The sequence below is a fragment of the Manis pentadactyla genome, chromosome 2 (genome assembly GCF_030020395.1).
Source record: "Manis pentadactyla isolate mManPen7 chromosome 2, mManPen7.hap1, whole genome shotgun sequence".
Classification (NCBI taxonomy): Eukaryota; Metazoa; Chordata; class Mammalia; order Pholidota; family Manidae; genus Manis; species Manis pentadactyla.
This window is the reverse complement of record NC_080020.1, coordinates 41583608-41603129: the sequence shown is the minus strand read 5'-3', so window position 1 is coordinate 41603129 and position 19522 is coordinate 41583608. Positions and strand designations below refer to the sequence as shown.

General features: G+C 37.2%; 1 protein-coding gene across 4 annotated transcripts in view; it reads right to left on the bottom strand.

The window, feature by feature from the left end:
* Positions 1-19522, bottom strand: part of TENM2 (teneurin transmembrane protein 2) — a 1165071-nt gene that overhangs the window by 619222 nt on the left and 526327 nt on the right. Inside the window, exon 1 of one of the 4 annotated variants that reach the window (XM_057491512.1) lies at positions 15209-15496. The exons of the other annotated variants lie outside the window; for them this stretch is intronic. Coding sequence (XP_057347495.1) covers positions 15209-15254 — 46 coding nt within the window. The 5' untranslated portion in view covers positions 15255-15496. Of the gene's footprint in view, positions 1-15208; positions 15497-19522 lie in introns of those variants that run through there. 4 annotated transcript variants of the gene reach the window in all.

Genomic DNA, 19522 nt, shown 5'->3' with positions numbered 1-19522 from the left:
AAGATTTTTAATATCTTCATGTGAAAAAACAAAACAAAACAAAAACTACTGGGGTAAAATAGTCACAATGAATATGATAAGCAAAAGTTTACTATACCCTAAGAATATTATGGGTACTTAAAAATAAAGAAATCTGACATTGTTTTAGAAGAATATAATCAAGCAGAAAATTCAGTGGAACGTGATTAGATCAAATGTATAATCTCAGTAGAAATAACTAATATGTAAATTTAAAAAATAATTACTCCTATTACTTGGTACATAGGCAAAATGATAGAAAATAGCACACTAAAGTATTAACAATATTTGTCTTTTTATATTGGCATTTCAAAATAAGTTTACATTTACCTGTATATTTTTCCATTATTTTATAAGAAACATGCAATTAGATTTTTATAATTACAAAATTAATAAATTATTTTTAAAAAGTCATGATATATTTTTTAAGGCATATACTTTGGAAGAACATTAATATAATGTTTTTGAGGGCTACTTAATGTGTGAGAGAATTCCCACAGTGTAACTATAAATGCTTAGAACAAAACCCTGATTTTTCTTAAAAAAATAATCATTTAAATGGGTCATAAAACAGATTTGGGTGAGATTATGGGTAATTTTTATTATGTTTAATTTTTTTCTGAATTTTCCAAGTTTCCTACAAGGACCATTCTATTTTTATAGCTAGAAAATGTATATTTAAATAAAATGTGCTAATTTTTACTGCTATCATAAACTTACCAGAAAGTGTTTACAAGATAGCAAGGGATAGAATATGTTATAAAATATGGTATTCCACATATCAGTGTCTTCCATGCAACATTTATTTTTGAATTCTGATAGTATTTTTTAAAAGCAAATTAGTCTCACAGTCAAATTTCATTACTGATTCGCTGATTCTCAACAAATATTACATAACGTGTATACTATGCATTAAGGGAACTCTGAGACAACAAATGACAAGTTTGTAGCTTTATGAAGATAGTAAAGATGATACATCATTCTCTTGTTAAGAGAAAGATTAATGTCATCTAATTTTTATGTTTCTTGGCAGATCTGAAGGAAAGTTTCAAGAACGAAGAGACAACATGAATTAAAAGGGGCCCAAACAGAAATGAAAAACGGGAGTCCACACTCCACTGGCTGAATAACCAGGATCTCGCATACTGTCTTAAAACAGTCAGTCATTTTACGTATATTCCACATGTCTGTTCTATGGATTCAATAATCCTTTGCAAACATCTCATGAATATGCGTCTTGTTAAAAGATGATTACATCATTAAGTATCTACAGATTTTATGTTATTTCATTTTTGTTTGTTTATTTGAGTTTTCCAAGCAATTATGGGAACAAAATGGTTTGAAAAGGTAATCTGTAACTAAGGATCAAACGGAAATGATATCCTTTAGCAATGATTATTCATATCAAGTCATTGGAATGAAAACTAATTGTATCTGTAGCTACATAATTATCTTCTAAAATGAATTTCACTCAACACACCCAAATGATGGAAAGAAATAATGCTATCCCAGTCTGTCTAGAAATATGATGTGATATCTCAAATTAAGGGAAAACTCGAGGCATGAATATTCAACACAAATATACAAACTATTCTATTCCAAGACACCATATATGAACACCACCACTAGGCTTAGGCTATTAGCTGTAACCAGGTGGACAATCAAGATATTTAGAACATGAAGACAAGAAGAAATTTCCCCCGAGACACTAGTTTTCTACTATGTTATCCAGCAGACATTTTCATGTTGCAATTATGTTGCACATTCATTCCACCTATGATGAAACACACAGAAACTTAATTCTCTGAGAAGGTGAACAATAAACCCTGGGAATATCACTCACTTTCAACAGATTGAAATGGTCTGATCACCTCCTGCCATTCCCTGCCTTTTTTCTGAGCATAGATGCCTCTTTGGATCTCAGCATGCGATTCTCATTAATGGCAGCAGAGGGGGGTGCCGGAGCTCTCGGTGACCATGCCTCGCGCATTAAACCAGACCTTTGCAAACCACCAGGCCTGCGGGCTAAGGGGGAAAAGTAGGAATTTCCCAGTCCCAGTAATGCTTTCTGACATATAAAAAGGGAAAATAGTTACACCTTTCACTGCATCACTGTGGGAAACTAATTTGTTTTGACATACTGAGAAGTAATCTGATGTTCGTATTTATTCTGAAAAAAGCTGTATTAGCTAAAAACAAATTTCATGAATAAAACCAGGGATACATAATCAGACATATACATCTACTGAGCCTGTCTGATATGTAGGGAATTAACTATTGTTCATAAACTTTTATTTAAAGGAATCTAATTTCTATCACTTTGAAATCTTTCCCAATCCCTCTCTCTAGCACTGCTAGGACCCAGGACACAGCTGTCTCCAGGAACATATGGAAACATCATACCCAGAACACTAGCAGGCACTGATCCGACCCGCTTGTCTCATGCTTCTCTTTCCAAAAGGCCTTATAAACGATCTTGATTGAAGAGCTATTTCAATACAACTCTTGGCACAATTGACAGTCACTGGAAACCTTTCTGAGCCACAGCCTGTTTCACAAGCTGAGCAACCACCTTATTTATCTTTAGTTTATGAAAAGCTAATAGCTTAAATTCCATTGTAACCAAACAGCCACCAAATTACTCCCCTCTCCAAACAATTTTGGTTAGGAAAGGTATATATAAATATATTGGACCTTAAAGATAACAGAAAGAAGGGGTGGGGGAACCCCAACGAAACCATAGTGAGTGATAAGGGACTTGGAGTTACAAGTATTAAAAGAGATGAATTGCATTAACCCCTGCTCTTCCCCATTATATTCACTGCCCACTGGAAACAACAACAGAATTACTAAAATCCCACACTCTCTAATGGGATGGTAATGGGATTCAGAGGCCATTAGGGTAAAGGCAATCCATATTTTACGCTGTAATAAGCTCAGACTGAAGATGCCGCACCCCTCCTCAGAGATCAACAATTACCAATTTAATGTTTAACAAATCCACAAGCACTTTCAAAATTGTAAAAGAAACGCAAGTTAAAAATCAAAAGTCTATTTTTTATAACTGTACATATTTTTCTGAAGTAAAATCATCTAACTAAATAATAATTTTTTTCACTCTGATATTGTTTCTGTTCCAGAATGCTTTGGACATAAGACTTCCTGTGATTATTATAAGGTGGTTCTGATTCTTCACAAATGGGATGTATTTTCTAAAGGGAAGTACATTCCATTTGTCAAAGAATTACTTTTCTAAAAATATGCTCTTAATCAAGAGAAAATATGATAATTATTTTTTGGTTTTAAGAATTTCTACAGAAGATGTATGAGTGGATTTAATAGGACATCTTTGGAGAAGGAAAGGGAGAATGAGGTAGTAATGGACATCCAGAAAACTTGAAATTTTTAAATTGGAAAAAATTAAAAGATAGAAATAACAGTTGTGAACTTAAATCATTATTATGCATATTGTCAGGGAAACAGCCAACTCACCAGTCTTTTAATGTTTATTAGTATAACTTAAAATAATTACTTGATCATTTATTTGTATTAAACTGTTATCTGAAGAACTTCTAGGATGACTGTAAGGGTGTTTATGTTCTTGTGTGATAGAAAGAGAATGAATTTTATGAAAACATTTTGATCGACAAATTCTTAAATTTTTACTACAGATGAAGAAAACAATTTATTCTTAATCTCCACATATTCCTCTTTCTAACTTCCCTGACACTATATTAAAATGTAAAATTCCCAATAATAGAGAGCAAATATTTCCAAACCATGGAGTAATAGCCAGCTCTTTCCTCACCCACCATGCTGTATCAGGAATGCTTAAGTTCTTCCTGAAACTTGAATAATTGTTCTCCCTAAATAATAGTATAATTCCAATGCTGCTGTAATCATATAAATATGTGGAGGTAATCCCATTTTGCACTTTCTACAAAATATTCACACTCTCCTTTAGACAATAACAAAAACAAACAACACTGAGCAGAAGGTTAGATAGTAAGAGCTGAAGATAATTTAGAATAATAATCATAATGAGGTGGTGCCATATCTGAATGCTCTTTCCACCATATTCTTCACACCTCTCACCAAACTCATTGCAAATTTGTGAATAAGAAGGTAGTAATTTTTGGACAGCAGCTGGGTTAAAAATCATAAAATATGATGAAAGTTGTCCACTCCTCCTTAATTTCAAATCCATTCTTAAGCATATTTCAGGGTAGTATGAGAATAATTTTCTACTTTGAGGGTATGGCTTAACTCAAACAGTCAACTAAAAACAAATAGAAGTGAAATGGATGCTTTGGCAACAGCTGCAAGCACTGGGACTACTCAGTCATCTAAACGTGTCTATCTACAGAGAATGATAGTGAGGAAATCTGGGAAGTCTTGTGCTAGAGATGTAAACATGAATCACAGGATGTTAGAAGAAAGACTGGCGCCAACTAGCATCTTTCAATTACAAGCAACCAGGGATCAGCCCATCTTATCAAATCAGAGACCTCAAATACCTCACTGAAACCTTTAAGGAGGAGAGTTGGAAGACGGCAGAGAAGTATGGCTTGTGGGGAGAAGATCCTCATATAAAACGACCTTGGTCTTCTAGACCCAACTAAAAACAAATCAGTATATATTCATTCTGCATCATCATTTATGAATCTCCAGTCCCTAGAAAAGTGTCTGATACTGAGTAACTAACTGCTCAGTACTTGTTCATGGTGGCACTGCTCAGAACCCGTTGCCTATTTAAGCAGCTCTGAGGGCCCAAGTTCCAATCAGTAGAATGGGAAGAGAGTGTCACCACTTTTAGGCTTCCACTAGAACATGTCTACCATCCATCATAAGTAACACAGTCAGAGACTAAGGAGAAAACTACAACTAAAAAGTACATAATTCCCTCTATGAAGATGGTTCTGTTCTGGTACTTGGGGACCCGGATCCCTAAGGTGGGTAAGGAGAGGGAGGGGAAAGGTGACATTCAGGTTACTTCAAACCTGACCTTGAGTAGGACTTGAATCCAAACAGAGATGTTAATGTTTCCTAGTTTCTTGAAGTTGTAATACCTCCTTTTTAATGCATCAATACACTGTGATTATTTATGCATTTCAGTATTCATTTGAGAGTCACTGATTAAATAAACTTTACGCTGCCAGATATTTTACTAGGTGTCACAATACAGCAGCAGACGAGCGAGACCACAAGATTCCTGCCCTCACCAAGCCTAAAAGCTTATGTGGAAACGGACAGTTAAACTGACAGCAGTGTTAGAATAAGGCAAATACACTGTCATAGGGTCACCGAGTGAACACTCCTCATTTAGATTTAGGAGATGTAATCCAGGAAAACTTCTGGGAGGAAGCACCATTTCTACTGAGACCAAAGAGATGAATAAGAGTTAGCCAGGGGCCAGTTGGAGTTTTGGAAGAAGACAAGAAGGATGAGCATTTGCAAAGCCACAGTTTTGAAAGCTGGAAGAACGGGAAGGAATTCTGTAGGGACAGAACAGAGAATGTAGGAGCTTTAGAGAGCAAGTTGGGGCACAGAACTGGGGAGACGTTGCATGGGAGGCATCCAGTTACACTGTGAACTCCTTGAAGACAGGCAATGTATTGGATCTTTCTCATTTAATAATGTGGTGACTAAAGTAGATTATCCATTGAAAGTGTTTTATCAATATTTATCAGTTATCTACAGAGGATCTCTTGGTGATGTTTTGAAATCACTCTAAACCTAAAGTCCTTTTAAATACTCCAAATGTTCACTCTCCAAAAATGCTTAGTAGGGTTTTTTATGTTTTAGTTTGTTGTTTATTCTTTTTCAGCTGCACAGGTTTGGAGAGAGAGAGAGAGAGTATGTGTTTAAAATTGTAATGCCTTCTTCACTGCCCCCCAGGACCTACTATTGGCTTATTTCTGACTACTTTCCTAGGTGTACTTGCAACTCCTGGATTAGGATTGATCATGGAGGAAAGTGAGTTAAAAATGCAATCCACTATGGAGTAAACAGACAAATATGAGAATAGGTTATTGATGGATTAGTTCCAAGTGTGAGTGATATTAATGTGTGCAAGACATATTAAGTTCTAAGCCATGGCAGACAACCTCAGCATAAATGATAATCATCCCTTCCCAGATTCAGATGAAACCTGATGCTCTCTGCAACCGTTTTCCCTGGCATGGGACAGTAAGAGGCACTGGAAACTCTCCCGTCAGACAGTTCAGAGCTACATGATCTCATTTTCTATACTTGTTGTGCATGACTTTTCTAGAGAAAAACTTGATAAACATGCTCAACTGTGCAGCAATTTGCCGAACTGTCAACAATTCTAGTATTCCATAAAAAATAAATCACAATTCTCTAATATGTTTTCTAACATCAGGGACATTTAGTTTCTAAGAACAAATAGAATTGCAACATATAAATCATCAAATCATTCATTTCGAAAAGTTGAGGAGACTGAACTGGCAGCCAAAAAAGAAATGGTGTTTTGGATGTAAGAGTCAAATGTTTAAAACCTATTTCCCATTTTGTTCTGATAACATTAAAATTATCACCAAAAAAGATTCCATAGAATCACAGTCTTATAATAAACCGTAATAAAATAATTACAGTTTAGGTTTCTGTCAAGGTTCTCGCCATGTGAATGTTCATTTATCTAGAATTTGCTTAAAACAAATAGATTAGATTCATTTCAGGAACAAGAATGACATGACTTTTTTGTTAACAGTGATTAATGATTTGAGTTCCTAATGTCATTAGTTGACTATCATCCTTTTATCACTTGAAAAATGTTCTCCAGAATCTCTAGGTCTCATTTAGAAGTGAATGTTTGCCCATTTCTTATATTCTACTGACCTCTAGAGACTATATGTGTATGTATATAAATCACATATGATACGTGGTGATAAACACATAAAATATATATATCATAAATGCCATATAGATTGAGAACAAAATGATCTTAACTACATAAGCCCATTTCATTTTAGAGAAATACACACAAATTGTTGACACACTTTTTCAAACATGACCTTATGTGTACACATTTAATAAAAAGCCTGTTCATAGCACTTTCCCTATGTTCTCACTTGAACAGAACTTATAGAAAAGTGAATATCACACAAGCTGATCCTACCTTCGGTTTGTGACTTGCCAGCAATAAGGGGAAGTACAGAATTCAGACATGCTGGCCTGGCTTTTCCATAAAGCCAGATTTATTTTAGTCGAGACCAGATCACTTTGTGTGAGGCCCTTCTGCCCCAAAGCATCCTTGCTATATTTCTTTCCAGTCCTTCTCCTGACCAGGCAAGCAGGTCAAATTCAGAGGTACCTAGTGAGGCCTTAGATGGCTTTGCAATCCTTGAATTTTCTCTCTCTCAATGTTTCCAATTATTAAATATATCCATAAGTGAAATATTCAACGTTAAAATAATTTCTAATTCAGGATGAGATCATGAACTGCTTGCATTGTGTCTAGTTCGTACTGGCATCCCTGGCACCTAGCACACTCGGGTTGGACTGTGGGAAATTAATAATATCAGCTGCACAGAACACAGTATCCTACTGGGGTACGGTCACACTTCATTTTACTAGGAATATGCCCATTCTCTCTCAGCCTCTGGATATAGATACACATACAGATACTGATACAGATACAGAGATAGAAACAGCAATATACACGTAGAAAGAGAGTAACCATATATATACAAATGTACATGCATATAAATGTGCACACACATAAATGATTAAGAGATTACAAATATAGAACACGTAAATAGACTTGTCAGTGAGTTTTCTAATAGCTGTCAAGGTTTCCTATTTTCAGTTTTGTGTGCTATATTACTGTTTAAATTCTCATTTAAAATATGGATTAAAACTCTTTGTCATTGGGTGACATCAACAACTACACCTCAACATTTAAAAGCCTCAAATAAATTTCTTTCTAATAAACTCAATCTTAATCTAGTGATAAGAGAATATTTGTAGTATCCAGAGAGTTATGGCATTTTTGTACTTTAGTATATTTGTATCAACTATATTACACAAAACATATTTTATCATGTATATTACATAATAGATTTAGAAGTAGAATGATTTTTTGAAGTTTGTAGGCACCTCAAGGTACAACAAATTATTACAGACATGTTTGTCAAATAAGGATAGTAAAAGAGAAATTTTTTGATAAGGCTTTGTTACAAAGTGGCAGATGTGACCACAGTATTTTGAAAATGTCCGAGCCACAACTGATGTATAAAGAAGAAGAAAGGAAATCAAATTCTGATTCTGTAGCAAAGCTGGCAGATGGAATCCTGTGCTCAGGTCTGCAAACTTGGAAGGTCGCTGGTGGTTATGACAACCTCTCTGGAAAAACCAGCTACACTTTCTATCCTTTCACCATTTCAGTCTAATTCTGGTATCTAAGGGGCTTCAAAGTCTTTAAAGTCCTCTGGGCTGCTGAAGACCTCCAGCAGTCAAATCCTAAATAGAAATAATTTATCAAAGGTTGACTAGCAGTCAGCTGATGATGGAAATGGGATAGGACTAGCGCTGGAGATTAAAGACATAGGGTTTGGGCACCAGTAATCCACTTTTGTACTTAATACTAAAAGAATATGCTAATAAGAACCCTGATAACCTGAACAAGGTACACTTGCTTGATCCACGTGGCCTTAGAAAATTCCAGCTAGGCACAATATTCAACCAATTAATTCAAAATGATAGTTGGTCGAAGTGGTAGAGGAGGGAATGATAGAAGCCAGAACAATGAAACCGATTCTTGGCATCATTCAGGCTCGTTGATTTAGTTTTTGCCTCTTAAACATGTGGCTAAAATATTGGCCAATTAATAGCTATAGTAAACCATCACTTGTGAATAAAGAGGGGCCCCCCAAAATTGAAATGTAGTCAGTCAATTCTAGTGAAGAGCTTTAAAAACCTAGGCGCTCAGTCTTTTTATATAATTAGCTCTTCTGAAGGATAACTCACTCCTTGAATTTTGTTACTAAAATATGCCCTTCCATACCATTAGCAGAGGTGCCAATGATTAGAGAAATGATTTACATCAGGTAGTTAGAAGACAGGGGAGTCAAAGAAGAAATCTGGATAATCTCCATCTGGAAATTCAAACCCTGGTTAATCAGGACTGTACTATGCATGCAATTATGATTCTATCCAGTTAAGAGAAATTTGTAATCCATGCATTGTCAAGCCTATAAAGCCTATTTCTCAAAAACTTATATTTTGGCCTCCAGAGGCTTAAAAAGTTCTCCTTGCTAGATTGTCTCCAATTACAGAAATCCTTCCCAAGTACAAGGCTGTAGAAGTATATTAAACCTGTAGGATACCATGTAGCTGGCTGTTTTACCGAGCTTTACAGCGCACATGATCTCGATGCATGATGTAATACTACTGAAGCAATTCACCACAATCTCATAGCACTATTTGTTCAGCTCACAAATGCTATCTTATGTATGGGGGGTAAATTATCTTTGAATAGAAGGTTCAGAATATTAAGCAGAAGGTATATATAAACTTATACCAACTTTAAGAATTTCTGTCCCCAACCCCAACACACACACTAATATTTCATGGGTAAACAAACACAGGATTTCTGTGGACTCAACAGATTTCTGGGCTAGCCAGCAATAATGGAGTTACTGAAATGACCACAAATATATGAGTCAGGAAAGGTTTGGCCATGGTAGACAGTCAAAAGAACTGAAGTCAGTGGTGAAAAGACAGTTCCAGTGCAAGGCTCAACTTAGGTACTATATCATGATGTGTTTGGTGCCTAGCAAATAACAGTTGATAATAGAGTTGTAAATTTCCATTGTATTAATACACATCTCTCCAGTGAACATAAGAGTGTGTACATTATGGATTTGTGAGTGCTGCTTTTTCCAGGGTTTTCAGAACTCTCTGCAGACACAGAAGCAAAACAGTCAAATGAGGCAGGCTGGAGGAAACAGGAAAAAAAAAATATCCACCTACATTCAAGGAATGAAACAATAATTTCTAAGCCTTTGGGATCTATTTTTCCCCTTGCATTGTAATGCAGTCAAGTGTATGAGTGATGCCTTTTGTGTTTGATAATGTCAAGTGTGAATGTCATGGGCAGCCCCCATCTCTGATGGTATTAAAATGGTGAGAAGATGAAAAGCTTGGAAAAGTAAATGGAACAAATTAGATTAAAGTGGCTGGAGGACAAGGCAAGCTACTCATCTACAGCTTGGTTCTGAGGTGATGCTGGTGACCCCGTCCACCTGCACAGGCTGATTAAATCAATTTCTGAGGAAAAGGGTGGCACACCACTTGCTTAATTGTGCTTAATAAATATTTTTACTCCTTTTCATTATGAAGTCTATTGGATACAAGAAAACCTCTTATATGTGAACATACAAACTTCCATGATACAGTTACAGGAGCTGAGCTTGTTAGTCAGATATGCTAGGCAGCTAAGAGTTCAAGGGAAGTTAGTCAAGGTTTATAGAAAGTAATGGACACACAGGCAATTCAGTGAGGCAATTAATTCCAACAAATCAACTATACACCTCTCAGAGAGATAAAAATTCTTAAATATCATTAAAATCCCACCTAATTCATATGAACCTAGCTCTAATCTATTATATTCAAATAGTATGGAGAGAATACCACACCCTCTAAACTACAAGTCTCATCTTTGACAAATGGTAAAGGCTTTTCTTATGAAAACAAATGCATATACACAAAATTCCTGCCTAATGAGGCCATGACATCTACAGTACATACAAGAAATTGCAATAATTACAATTGGAAGGTGTTTCTCAGAGCTACTCTCCCTCCCCTCAACAGTGATTCTCAACCTTACTGCCTTTGTCTAGGCAATAGATTATTCATTGGCATCTAGCCTCTAGACTAGGGGTTTGTGCTGTGCTTTCAACAACATCCCTAATGGTAAAGCAATATCCAACAAGTAATATTAACTGAATCAGGCCACAGTTTAGTAGAAGAGCAGATGGCCCTTAGATAGGCATTTCAGCCTCTGTTCGGCGGGTGGTGGGGTACAGCATGGACTACTATTCCATTCTTTTCCTACGCACATACCAATGGAATTCCTCTAGAAGCTGCCAGATCACATCATTCCAACGACTACTAAAAACACCTTGATCTGCCACTCAATGCTCTCTCTATCGTCCTAGTATTGGTCATTCTTTTTGGCATTGCTTCCCACATGACTCCTCATTTTACCCATCAGGGTTATTTTGTGTTTTTCACCTTTCACTCTTACTTCCATGGCTATCATCTTCAGGATCCCCTCAACATACAGTCACCTTTCCTTCTCTGTTCTCTTAAGGAAAGAGTTTTGACCTGGCACATTTTAACCCATGAGGCAATTCTCCAGGTAAGGTTTATATCTTCCATCTTCCTAGGTTTCTCACTGAGGTTAGAGGTACCATTTAGCACATTTAAGTCAGGGTGCTTAGGACATAGTCAGCGTTTGATAGCTGTAATGAAAAAGAGCACCAAAAGCAAGTGGCAAAGAAAGCAGAAAAATAAACCAAAATCTCCTGCCAAATTGTAAAGCTTTTCTTATTTAAAGAGGAAAAGAAAAAAACCGCCACTAAGGGTCAAGCACAAAAATACATATTTGAATCAATGCAAAAAAACCCCAAAACATTCGACCACCCTTACCCCAGTGGACTTACAGTGCTAATTACAACATAGGAGTAGCTGACACTCATGCCTTCTAAAAATAAGCTCTTTTTCTCCCAGAAAGGAGAAATGAATGGGTGTTAAATCAAAACATCCTATGGAGCATTTCACACCTAAGAAATGGAAACTGACAAAGAAGGGCTTCAACGCAAAAGAAAAAAAATACAACAGAAAAAAGCTTGCATTGTTTAAGGCAGGAAAACCCAAAAACTCTACCACATAGCTTGCACCCTGGTCCTATCTGAATGTACTTTTGTTAATACGGACCCCTTGCTTTGGAAAACAATATCTACACCTCTCTTTCACAATTGAAATCAGTTAATTGATCATTTCCAAAAATAAGTATACCCATAGATAGAGATCCTTGGTTGCCTGAAATTGCATCAGTTCATGTCTGCGTACCAGAATCCTGGCTCTTCTGGGACATCTCTGTCATTTTATCAGAGTGATTACCAGCAGAGTAGTTCCAGCCTGGGTCCCCTCAGTTTCTAGCCCTGATGCTTGCTCTTTGCATTCTTATTTTCTCCATCGAGCCTTGCAGCTTTGGCTTTGGCTCTGGAAATCTGGCACTTAATACCCAATGTTAATTACATTTACTAGTCTGAGGAAAATCCTATTGGGCTAATTTTTCAAAATCATATAATGAAAGAAGTTCAGTAACAAATCATGTAGGTTTTCAATTGTTATTTTTTTGCAGATAGATCTATTAAGCACTTAATATTCAGTGGGAAAACAGTCTCAGAGCAATGAAATTCTATTACTTTAGAGGGTGCATGCTTTTAATTTCTTAATATTTCATTACATGTTGGCAACTGGTGCATATTTTTATAATGCGTTTGATCATTACTCTTCTCAGGGTATTCTATTTCAGTTCTTCCTCTGACATCATATTTGCATGTTAAAGGGTTTTAGCATTCAGGGATGAAATGCTCTGAATAGTAATGCGCAGTTAACTTGATTTTTTAAAAACAGAAAACAGCAAACAGACATTATATATAGGGACTAAAGAGAACAATCTCATAATTTAAAATTTTAACTCAAGTTTTAATAGCTTTCTATAGAACATCATAAAAGGTAATGATTCAATATAATTCATTAATTAGCAAATTATGCAAAATGCTATCAGCATAGTTTTGGGAGAAGGATCTTTTCCGTTGGATTTTATAAGTCTACTGCATTTCTTTTTTTCCTATTAAAAATTATCTTTTCTTTGCTCTCCAGCAACATCTACTGGAAAACTCAGAAAAATGCTATTTATATGAATTAGATAGTATGAGTAAGGATAGTTTTGGTTACCATCTGCTTAAAAGTGCATGTGGAACCACCACCCAGTTTACAACTGAATTACTTCTGCCTACTTTAGTTCTATTTAGTTTTCCTGGAAGAGGTGAGTGATTCATTGACATAAATAGAAAAGCTGCATCTTCAAATGTATCATCTCCTCACCTTGAAGAAGTCATTTTCATAAATAAAATTAAAATGCATATATGATGCAGACAACATATTTCTCCTGGCCCATCTTTTCAACACTTGTCACTTATTTAAAAAATAATCATCATTATCAGCGTCAGCATAGCTACACTCGATAGATAAAACAAGTCTGAGAAACGATTTTATGAGAGAAAGCTATGTAGAAACATGGATTGGATTTGAGAAGAGTTACTTCAAGATTCTGCAAAGTTTCTTAAGTTGAAGAAAAGAAAACTACATCTGATGGGATTATAGAAACTCATATAACTACCACCAGAATGATTTACAGCAAACATTTCAGAGCAGATTCTTTTTCCCTTGTCCACATCTTTCTCTGTTCTTTCAACCATGATGGAAAAATTAAGTTTCCCCACACCTGTATGAGGGTGCTTCCTACGGAACTTCTGTTGGAGATTCTCTCTTGATGATGAAGTAGGAGACCCAGAGTCCGTTTGGTTTCCACTCCCACAGATTCAGCAGCTCTGGGTGTCCTTATAAAATGGGATTCACGGGCTGCACCCACAAGATGCCATTAGATGGTCTGGCAAACGCGAGACATGCCAGGATAAGGTAGTGAGGAGCAAGTCCAGTTTGAAAACTCGGGGGAAAAATTTTTTTACCATCAAATGAATACATAAAATATCCTCTCATTTATGGTTGCTGAATTCAATAATGCACAGCACAGCAGTTCTTCCTAGGACTAAACCTTGTGGATGTGTTAAAGTCACCTTTCTCTATCTCATTCCTGAAGCATTCTTTTAACAAGATTTTGTATTTTTAATATTCAGATTTTCCCATCTAGAAAAAGAAAACTCTTCTAAAAATTAACTCAAATATTTTAGTAAGATTCTAAGTAAAAACCTGGATGTAATTTGGATTTTTGTTATCCTTAAATAAAAACTCTGGCTACTTAGATTTTTGTTGCATTCTTAAAATCTCAGTCCACTCACTCCAACAATAAATTTTAGTAGCAGAGGCAACGAGCACAAAATCAAGGGAGACTGAGGTTAAAAACAAATTATCAAGACCTGAAAACAACAGCAGCAGCCACAGAATTCAGGCACCGGGAGACTACATTATGTTGCATTTTGTGTTCGTTCAACGTTAAAATAGATGTGAGCTTTTTAAGCTTCATCCCAAAGCTCTTTAAAGGAGAAATGCCATCAAATATAATCCACGACTCTCATACATAGCTCGCAAAAGGGACAGATTCCTAAAAGCCACCTACAGTGAAAGTCCACCTGTATTCTATATTTAGGGTCCTAATGCAAAGTTCCAACTTGAGACTGATAATTAGACCCCTTCATTCCTGAGCCGATTAAAATCCAGGAAGGCTTATCAGACAGCACCTCCAGAGTTAACTCCCATTTCCAACTGTCATAATTTAGTTACCCTAATTATTTACTGGATCCTTTTCTAAAACATGCCCTGACCTGATGTTTTAACTTCATATTTCATTTGGGACAACATTTAATCTCCATTTATGAAACATCAACCTGACACAGGTTAAGGAGATATAAGTGCTTCACCCACAAGCTCCAAACCAAACACACCCCAGCAGCTAGACTTATATAAACTCTACCCTTGCTTAAATCTCCGGTGAAAAATTATTATAACGCATCAGAAGTTCAGTTAGAAGACAAATTTCAAATGCCAGCTCTCTCTCAGGGTTTAAATCGCGGAGTTCAAAAACAGGAACAATTGGATTATTTTTTCCCTGTTAGCTGTTTAGAATTGAACGTAATGCAAAGTGCTACTCTGATCAAAATCATCTTTCTCATCTTTCCCCTTAAATACAACGGGGAAGTCATTCAGTATAAATGCATTTACTATACAAATCTATTTTCAATTGAATTTGCTGCATGCTCTAATTCATCAAAATTAACACAGGTACTTTCTATGTTAAACAAAAGGAAGCCGACTGAAAAATCGGCTTCTGCTGCGGATGCCTTTCTCAATTACAAAACGGTGAAAACAGATTTAACTAAGCCAGTCGGTCAGACCCTCCGATGGGCGCTCTTACCTGTCTCAGCTGAAGGCTTCCTTCCCTTGTTAGCAGCGTGCAGCATCTCTAGCTCGCCCCAATCCTCACCACCGGTCTCAAATTACACCGCTAAATCCAACCCCCTCCCCACCCCGCCTTCTTTTTTTTCCTTCTTTCTTTCTGTTTTTTTTTTTTTTTCTTTTCTTTTCCCTAGCAAGAAAATGCTTATTGAAAGTGATTAGTTTCTGTTGTCCCTTTTAAGTCCCTCCTGCGGGAAGGAACAGGGGAGCAATGTGACGCCACCTTTTAATCTTTTGTAAGAGTGAAAAGGCAGAAGAGGAACGCTCGATCAAACTGAGCTGCACACATGACTAAAACTCGCAGGAGAGGCTGCCGCTGCCTGGCGGAAGCACCGCTAGGCTCGAGTGTAAGAACAGAGAAGAGGGGAGAGTCAGTGCAATGTGACAACGTATGTGCATCAAAGGCAGGAGGAGAGAGGGAACAATAAGCGAGAGAAAGACAGCGAGGAAGGAGGGAGAGAAGGGAGACGGAGCGGGGTGGGAGGAGAAGAGAGGGAACACGGAGAGAAGATAGAGCAGGTTTCAGGCAAAGGATGCTGAGAATAAAGCCACAGTGCAGTGTCTGGCAGCTTCTGTTTTTATCTCAGCGAGCATGATACACTGCCTCTCTCATTTAGAAACACATTCGTGTATCTTCCAGGTTTGAAAACTGAGATAATCGCAATGTGTCTCTGGTTTTGTCTGATTGGCATTTAACTAAACGGTGTACCTGTGATTTTTTAGGATGCATTTATGTGCAATTTATTTCGCATATTTATTTATGTAGGCAAAAATGAAAGCTGCTAATTTCTATGGCAATTTGCAACGTAGTTTTACTGGCAGATGGAACTCTACTTATCATAACTGCTGACAAACTGCCACGGGTAAACAAAAGAAGAAACAAATGCTTCGTCTTGATAATTGTCTTTAAGAGAAAAAGCCCACACTAAAATATTAGCACTTGCAAAACCTATGTTTCCTGGTTAAAGTTTGAAAGGTGGTTTCTCTCCATTAGTTTATTGATGAAGGCAAAATAAAAGGCAGGGCAGGATGTCTGAAGGAAAGGTTTTGGAAAAGACGCTATTAGGAAAGTGAAAACCTAATTTTTTTCTGGTTTCCCTCCAAATATGACAACAGGCTTGCTTTCTGGAGTCTTAGAACAGTTTTTGAGTCACTCTTTCTACAGACTTTTCCTGCATCCTTCTGCCTTCCTGTACCATTTTAAAGTAGGTTCCATTTTTAAAATAAAGTAAAAAAGAAATGATTTCCTAATTCAAATTGTTTGAAATGGTGTTTGTTCCACCAGCTTTGTTCCATTTCTACTCATCTCCTGCCACCTGGGGGCTAGGATTACACAGTTAAATTCCCTAAGTGACCTCTTTTATAAGTATGTAAATTGCTGATTCCAAGGTCAAGTGTTGGTATAAGTTATTGGTGAAAATAACTGCTTATTTTCCATGGTAACCTGACCTGATGCTGTAGTAAACCAGCAGGAAGAGACACCCAAGCTTTTGACTGACCATCTTGCAACTGAAATAATCCTAATGATGGAAAGTAAGTCCCATGTGTTCTACTTTTAACAGGTATTATTTTGGAAAAACTAACAAAACAAAACACTCAGTCATTTTACTTCAGCTCCGGCATATCCCTGGCCCCTAAGCCTCTGGCATTTTGGAGTTCTTGTGTCACCACCAGGTACAGAATGAGAACTGGCCCAGGGATAAGACTTCTTCCTCCATCCTGGCCACACTGGGCTGTATCCAGAGAGGGACTGCTTTCTCTTGTTATACCCCAAGTGTCCTAATTTTCATGGTTTTCATCTGGGACCCAAACAAATAACCCTCCTCTCCCGGCCATGTGATCAACTGGAAGCCCTACTTATCAGGAAGGCAGAGCAGAGAATGGGGAACACACAGGGACGGAACAGAAGGCAGCTGGCCAGAGAACAGAGAGTGCTCAGATGTAGAAGGAAAGGGAAGCTGCAGGCCCTGCAAGTAGCTGGGGAAGCGGTGCCCTGGAAAATCCGGAACTCTCTGCAGACATTTCACAGGGTGTATTGGAAGAAGCCCCCTTTAAATGACATTATTGATATGGGTTCTATAGTTAAAATTAACTTTGTACAAGGGAATAAGTACACTGAGAATTTTCTGCCAATAAAAATAAAGACCCTGTTACAAGAATACAACTATTTCAGTGCAATACAAGCAGAGGAGGGGCCCTGGGCTGTTTGAACAGGATCAGCGAAAGATAAAGGGAAAAGATAAAAAGAAATCAAGGCGAAAAAGAGAGGGTTTTTTTAAAGCTACAAATAGTTCTCAGTGCTGTTGACTATCTTTACTAGTTCCTCCAGTGAGGAGGTGAGTACCCTGCATGAGTATCATTGGTAGTTTGATGTGTATGGTTTATTTTTTAGGTATCTTGAGGGAAGGGACTATCTGAGGTGCCCAAAGTGGCCCAAATCACATTAACATTTATTACTAGAATATGACATTCATAAGACTTATTTCTCTGTGGCAGAGCTTTATGTTTATGTGTTTATACTGTGGAGTATATGGTGGGTAAATGCTCAGTTTTTGGAACCAGTGTGCCTGGGATCGAATCCCAGCTCTACCACTGCTTGCTGTGTGACCTTGACCATGTTATTATGCCTCTCTTTGGCTGTTTCCTCACCTTAAAATGGGTGTAATAATATTATCTGCCTCGCCAGCCTGTCATTAGGAATAAATAATGCATGTGCTGTTGTGAGTTCTGTCCTAGCACATAGCAAATGCTTCAAAAATGTTAACTCCTATTAGGAAACCCTCCGAAGAGACTTTTTTTTGTTAATAGCCAAGAGAGACACTATTTCATCACCTCAGAATAGACAGCTCACAAACATTTCTTTCCATTCTGACCTTCCTTGTAAGCACTAGTTGTTCAAACAGCCCTCTGGATCTTTCCACTTGGATAACATGCTAAAAATGCAACAAGTTTTACAATGAAATCCATGGAACTGCCCTCCAAGGATGCTGTTTTTCAAATCCCCTCACTGGTGTAGAGTGGAGTCATTCAGGGCTCCTTCATTTCCTTTCCTCTCATATACCACCTCCCATGTCTCTTCATGTTATTATCTCACTTCCATACTCCCAATGCCTTCTTGATCTGGATGCATCTGCCTGGACTATTGCAAGAATCCTTGAATGCAGCACTTTGCCATGCTTTCCTGTCCTAAAACACATGAAGGGTGACAATATGCAGCCCCCAACTCCTCTAGGGGCATTTCTAGGATCCTGCCAAAGATCAAACCAGATTGCCACCCCACCCCGTTCCCCCTCTCAAGAAGGCAGTTGGAATCTAAGTGAAGGAGAGTGACATTATTCTAGCAATGACCTGGAATCTGCTCTAATGGACAAAGCAGCTAATCTTTGGCAAACCAATACTTTACTATTAGTGCCTTGTTAGTTGTGACAGTTCTCCCAACTGTCATGACACAGCTATTGAAAACAACCATTTTAAGAAGTTTTCTTTTCTTCTCCAATTCATCCTTCACAAGCCAGAATAACCTTAAAATGCCACTCTGAATGACATCCATTCCCAATGGTTATTGATTGGTCAATTGAAAGTCTGTTTTATCTCATTATCTTATGTATCAGCTTAAAAATCATCAAAGGTTCAAAAAATGATAGTGAAATCCATTATCATTGGAAGAAACAAAGAGCATGCAGAGAAAAGGGGCAGGAAAAAGAGGTGTTTCAGACTTATAAAGAGATCGTGTTACTTTTCTGGCAATTTAAATATTTGTGGTTATTGTGAGCCTTTTAAAATTTGTGATTTGTGATTTCTTTTCTCATTCTAAATAAATACTAATTTTATAAGAAAAAAACCCAGCAAGGTGCATAATTCAATAGAGACAATGTACGGATTTTTTTCCCAGATACTCAGTCCCCTTGGCAGCTTGGTACCAAGCTTTCCAGGTAAACATTCCTTCTATCACCTACTCACAGGAGCTCCTGGCTCCTCCATCCTGATTCCTACATATCCTTCCAGAGCCTCAGGCACATTCCTTATTTCCTTTAGAATGTCCTCTTCTCCTTCATCACAACATATTTAACTCCCATCTCTTAGGTATCTAAGACCAGGATAAGTTACATGTCCTCCACAGAGACTTTCTTGACCTTCTTAAGTTTACAATGATACAGTCGTTTTAATCATAGTAGCTACTCAAGCGTTCCAGGAAAGGTGGTAGGTATAACAGTTAGGAGCTTGGCTTTGGAGAGAGTCATAGGTCTAAATCTTGACCCTGAAATTTGCTTCC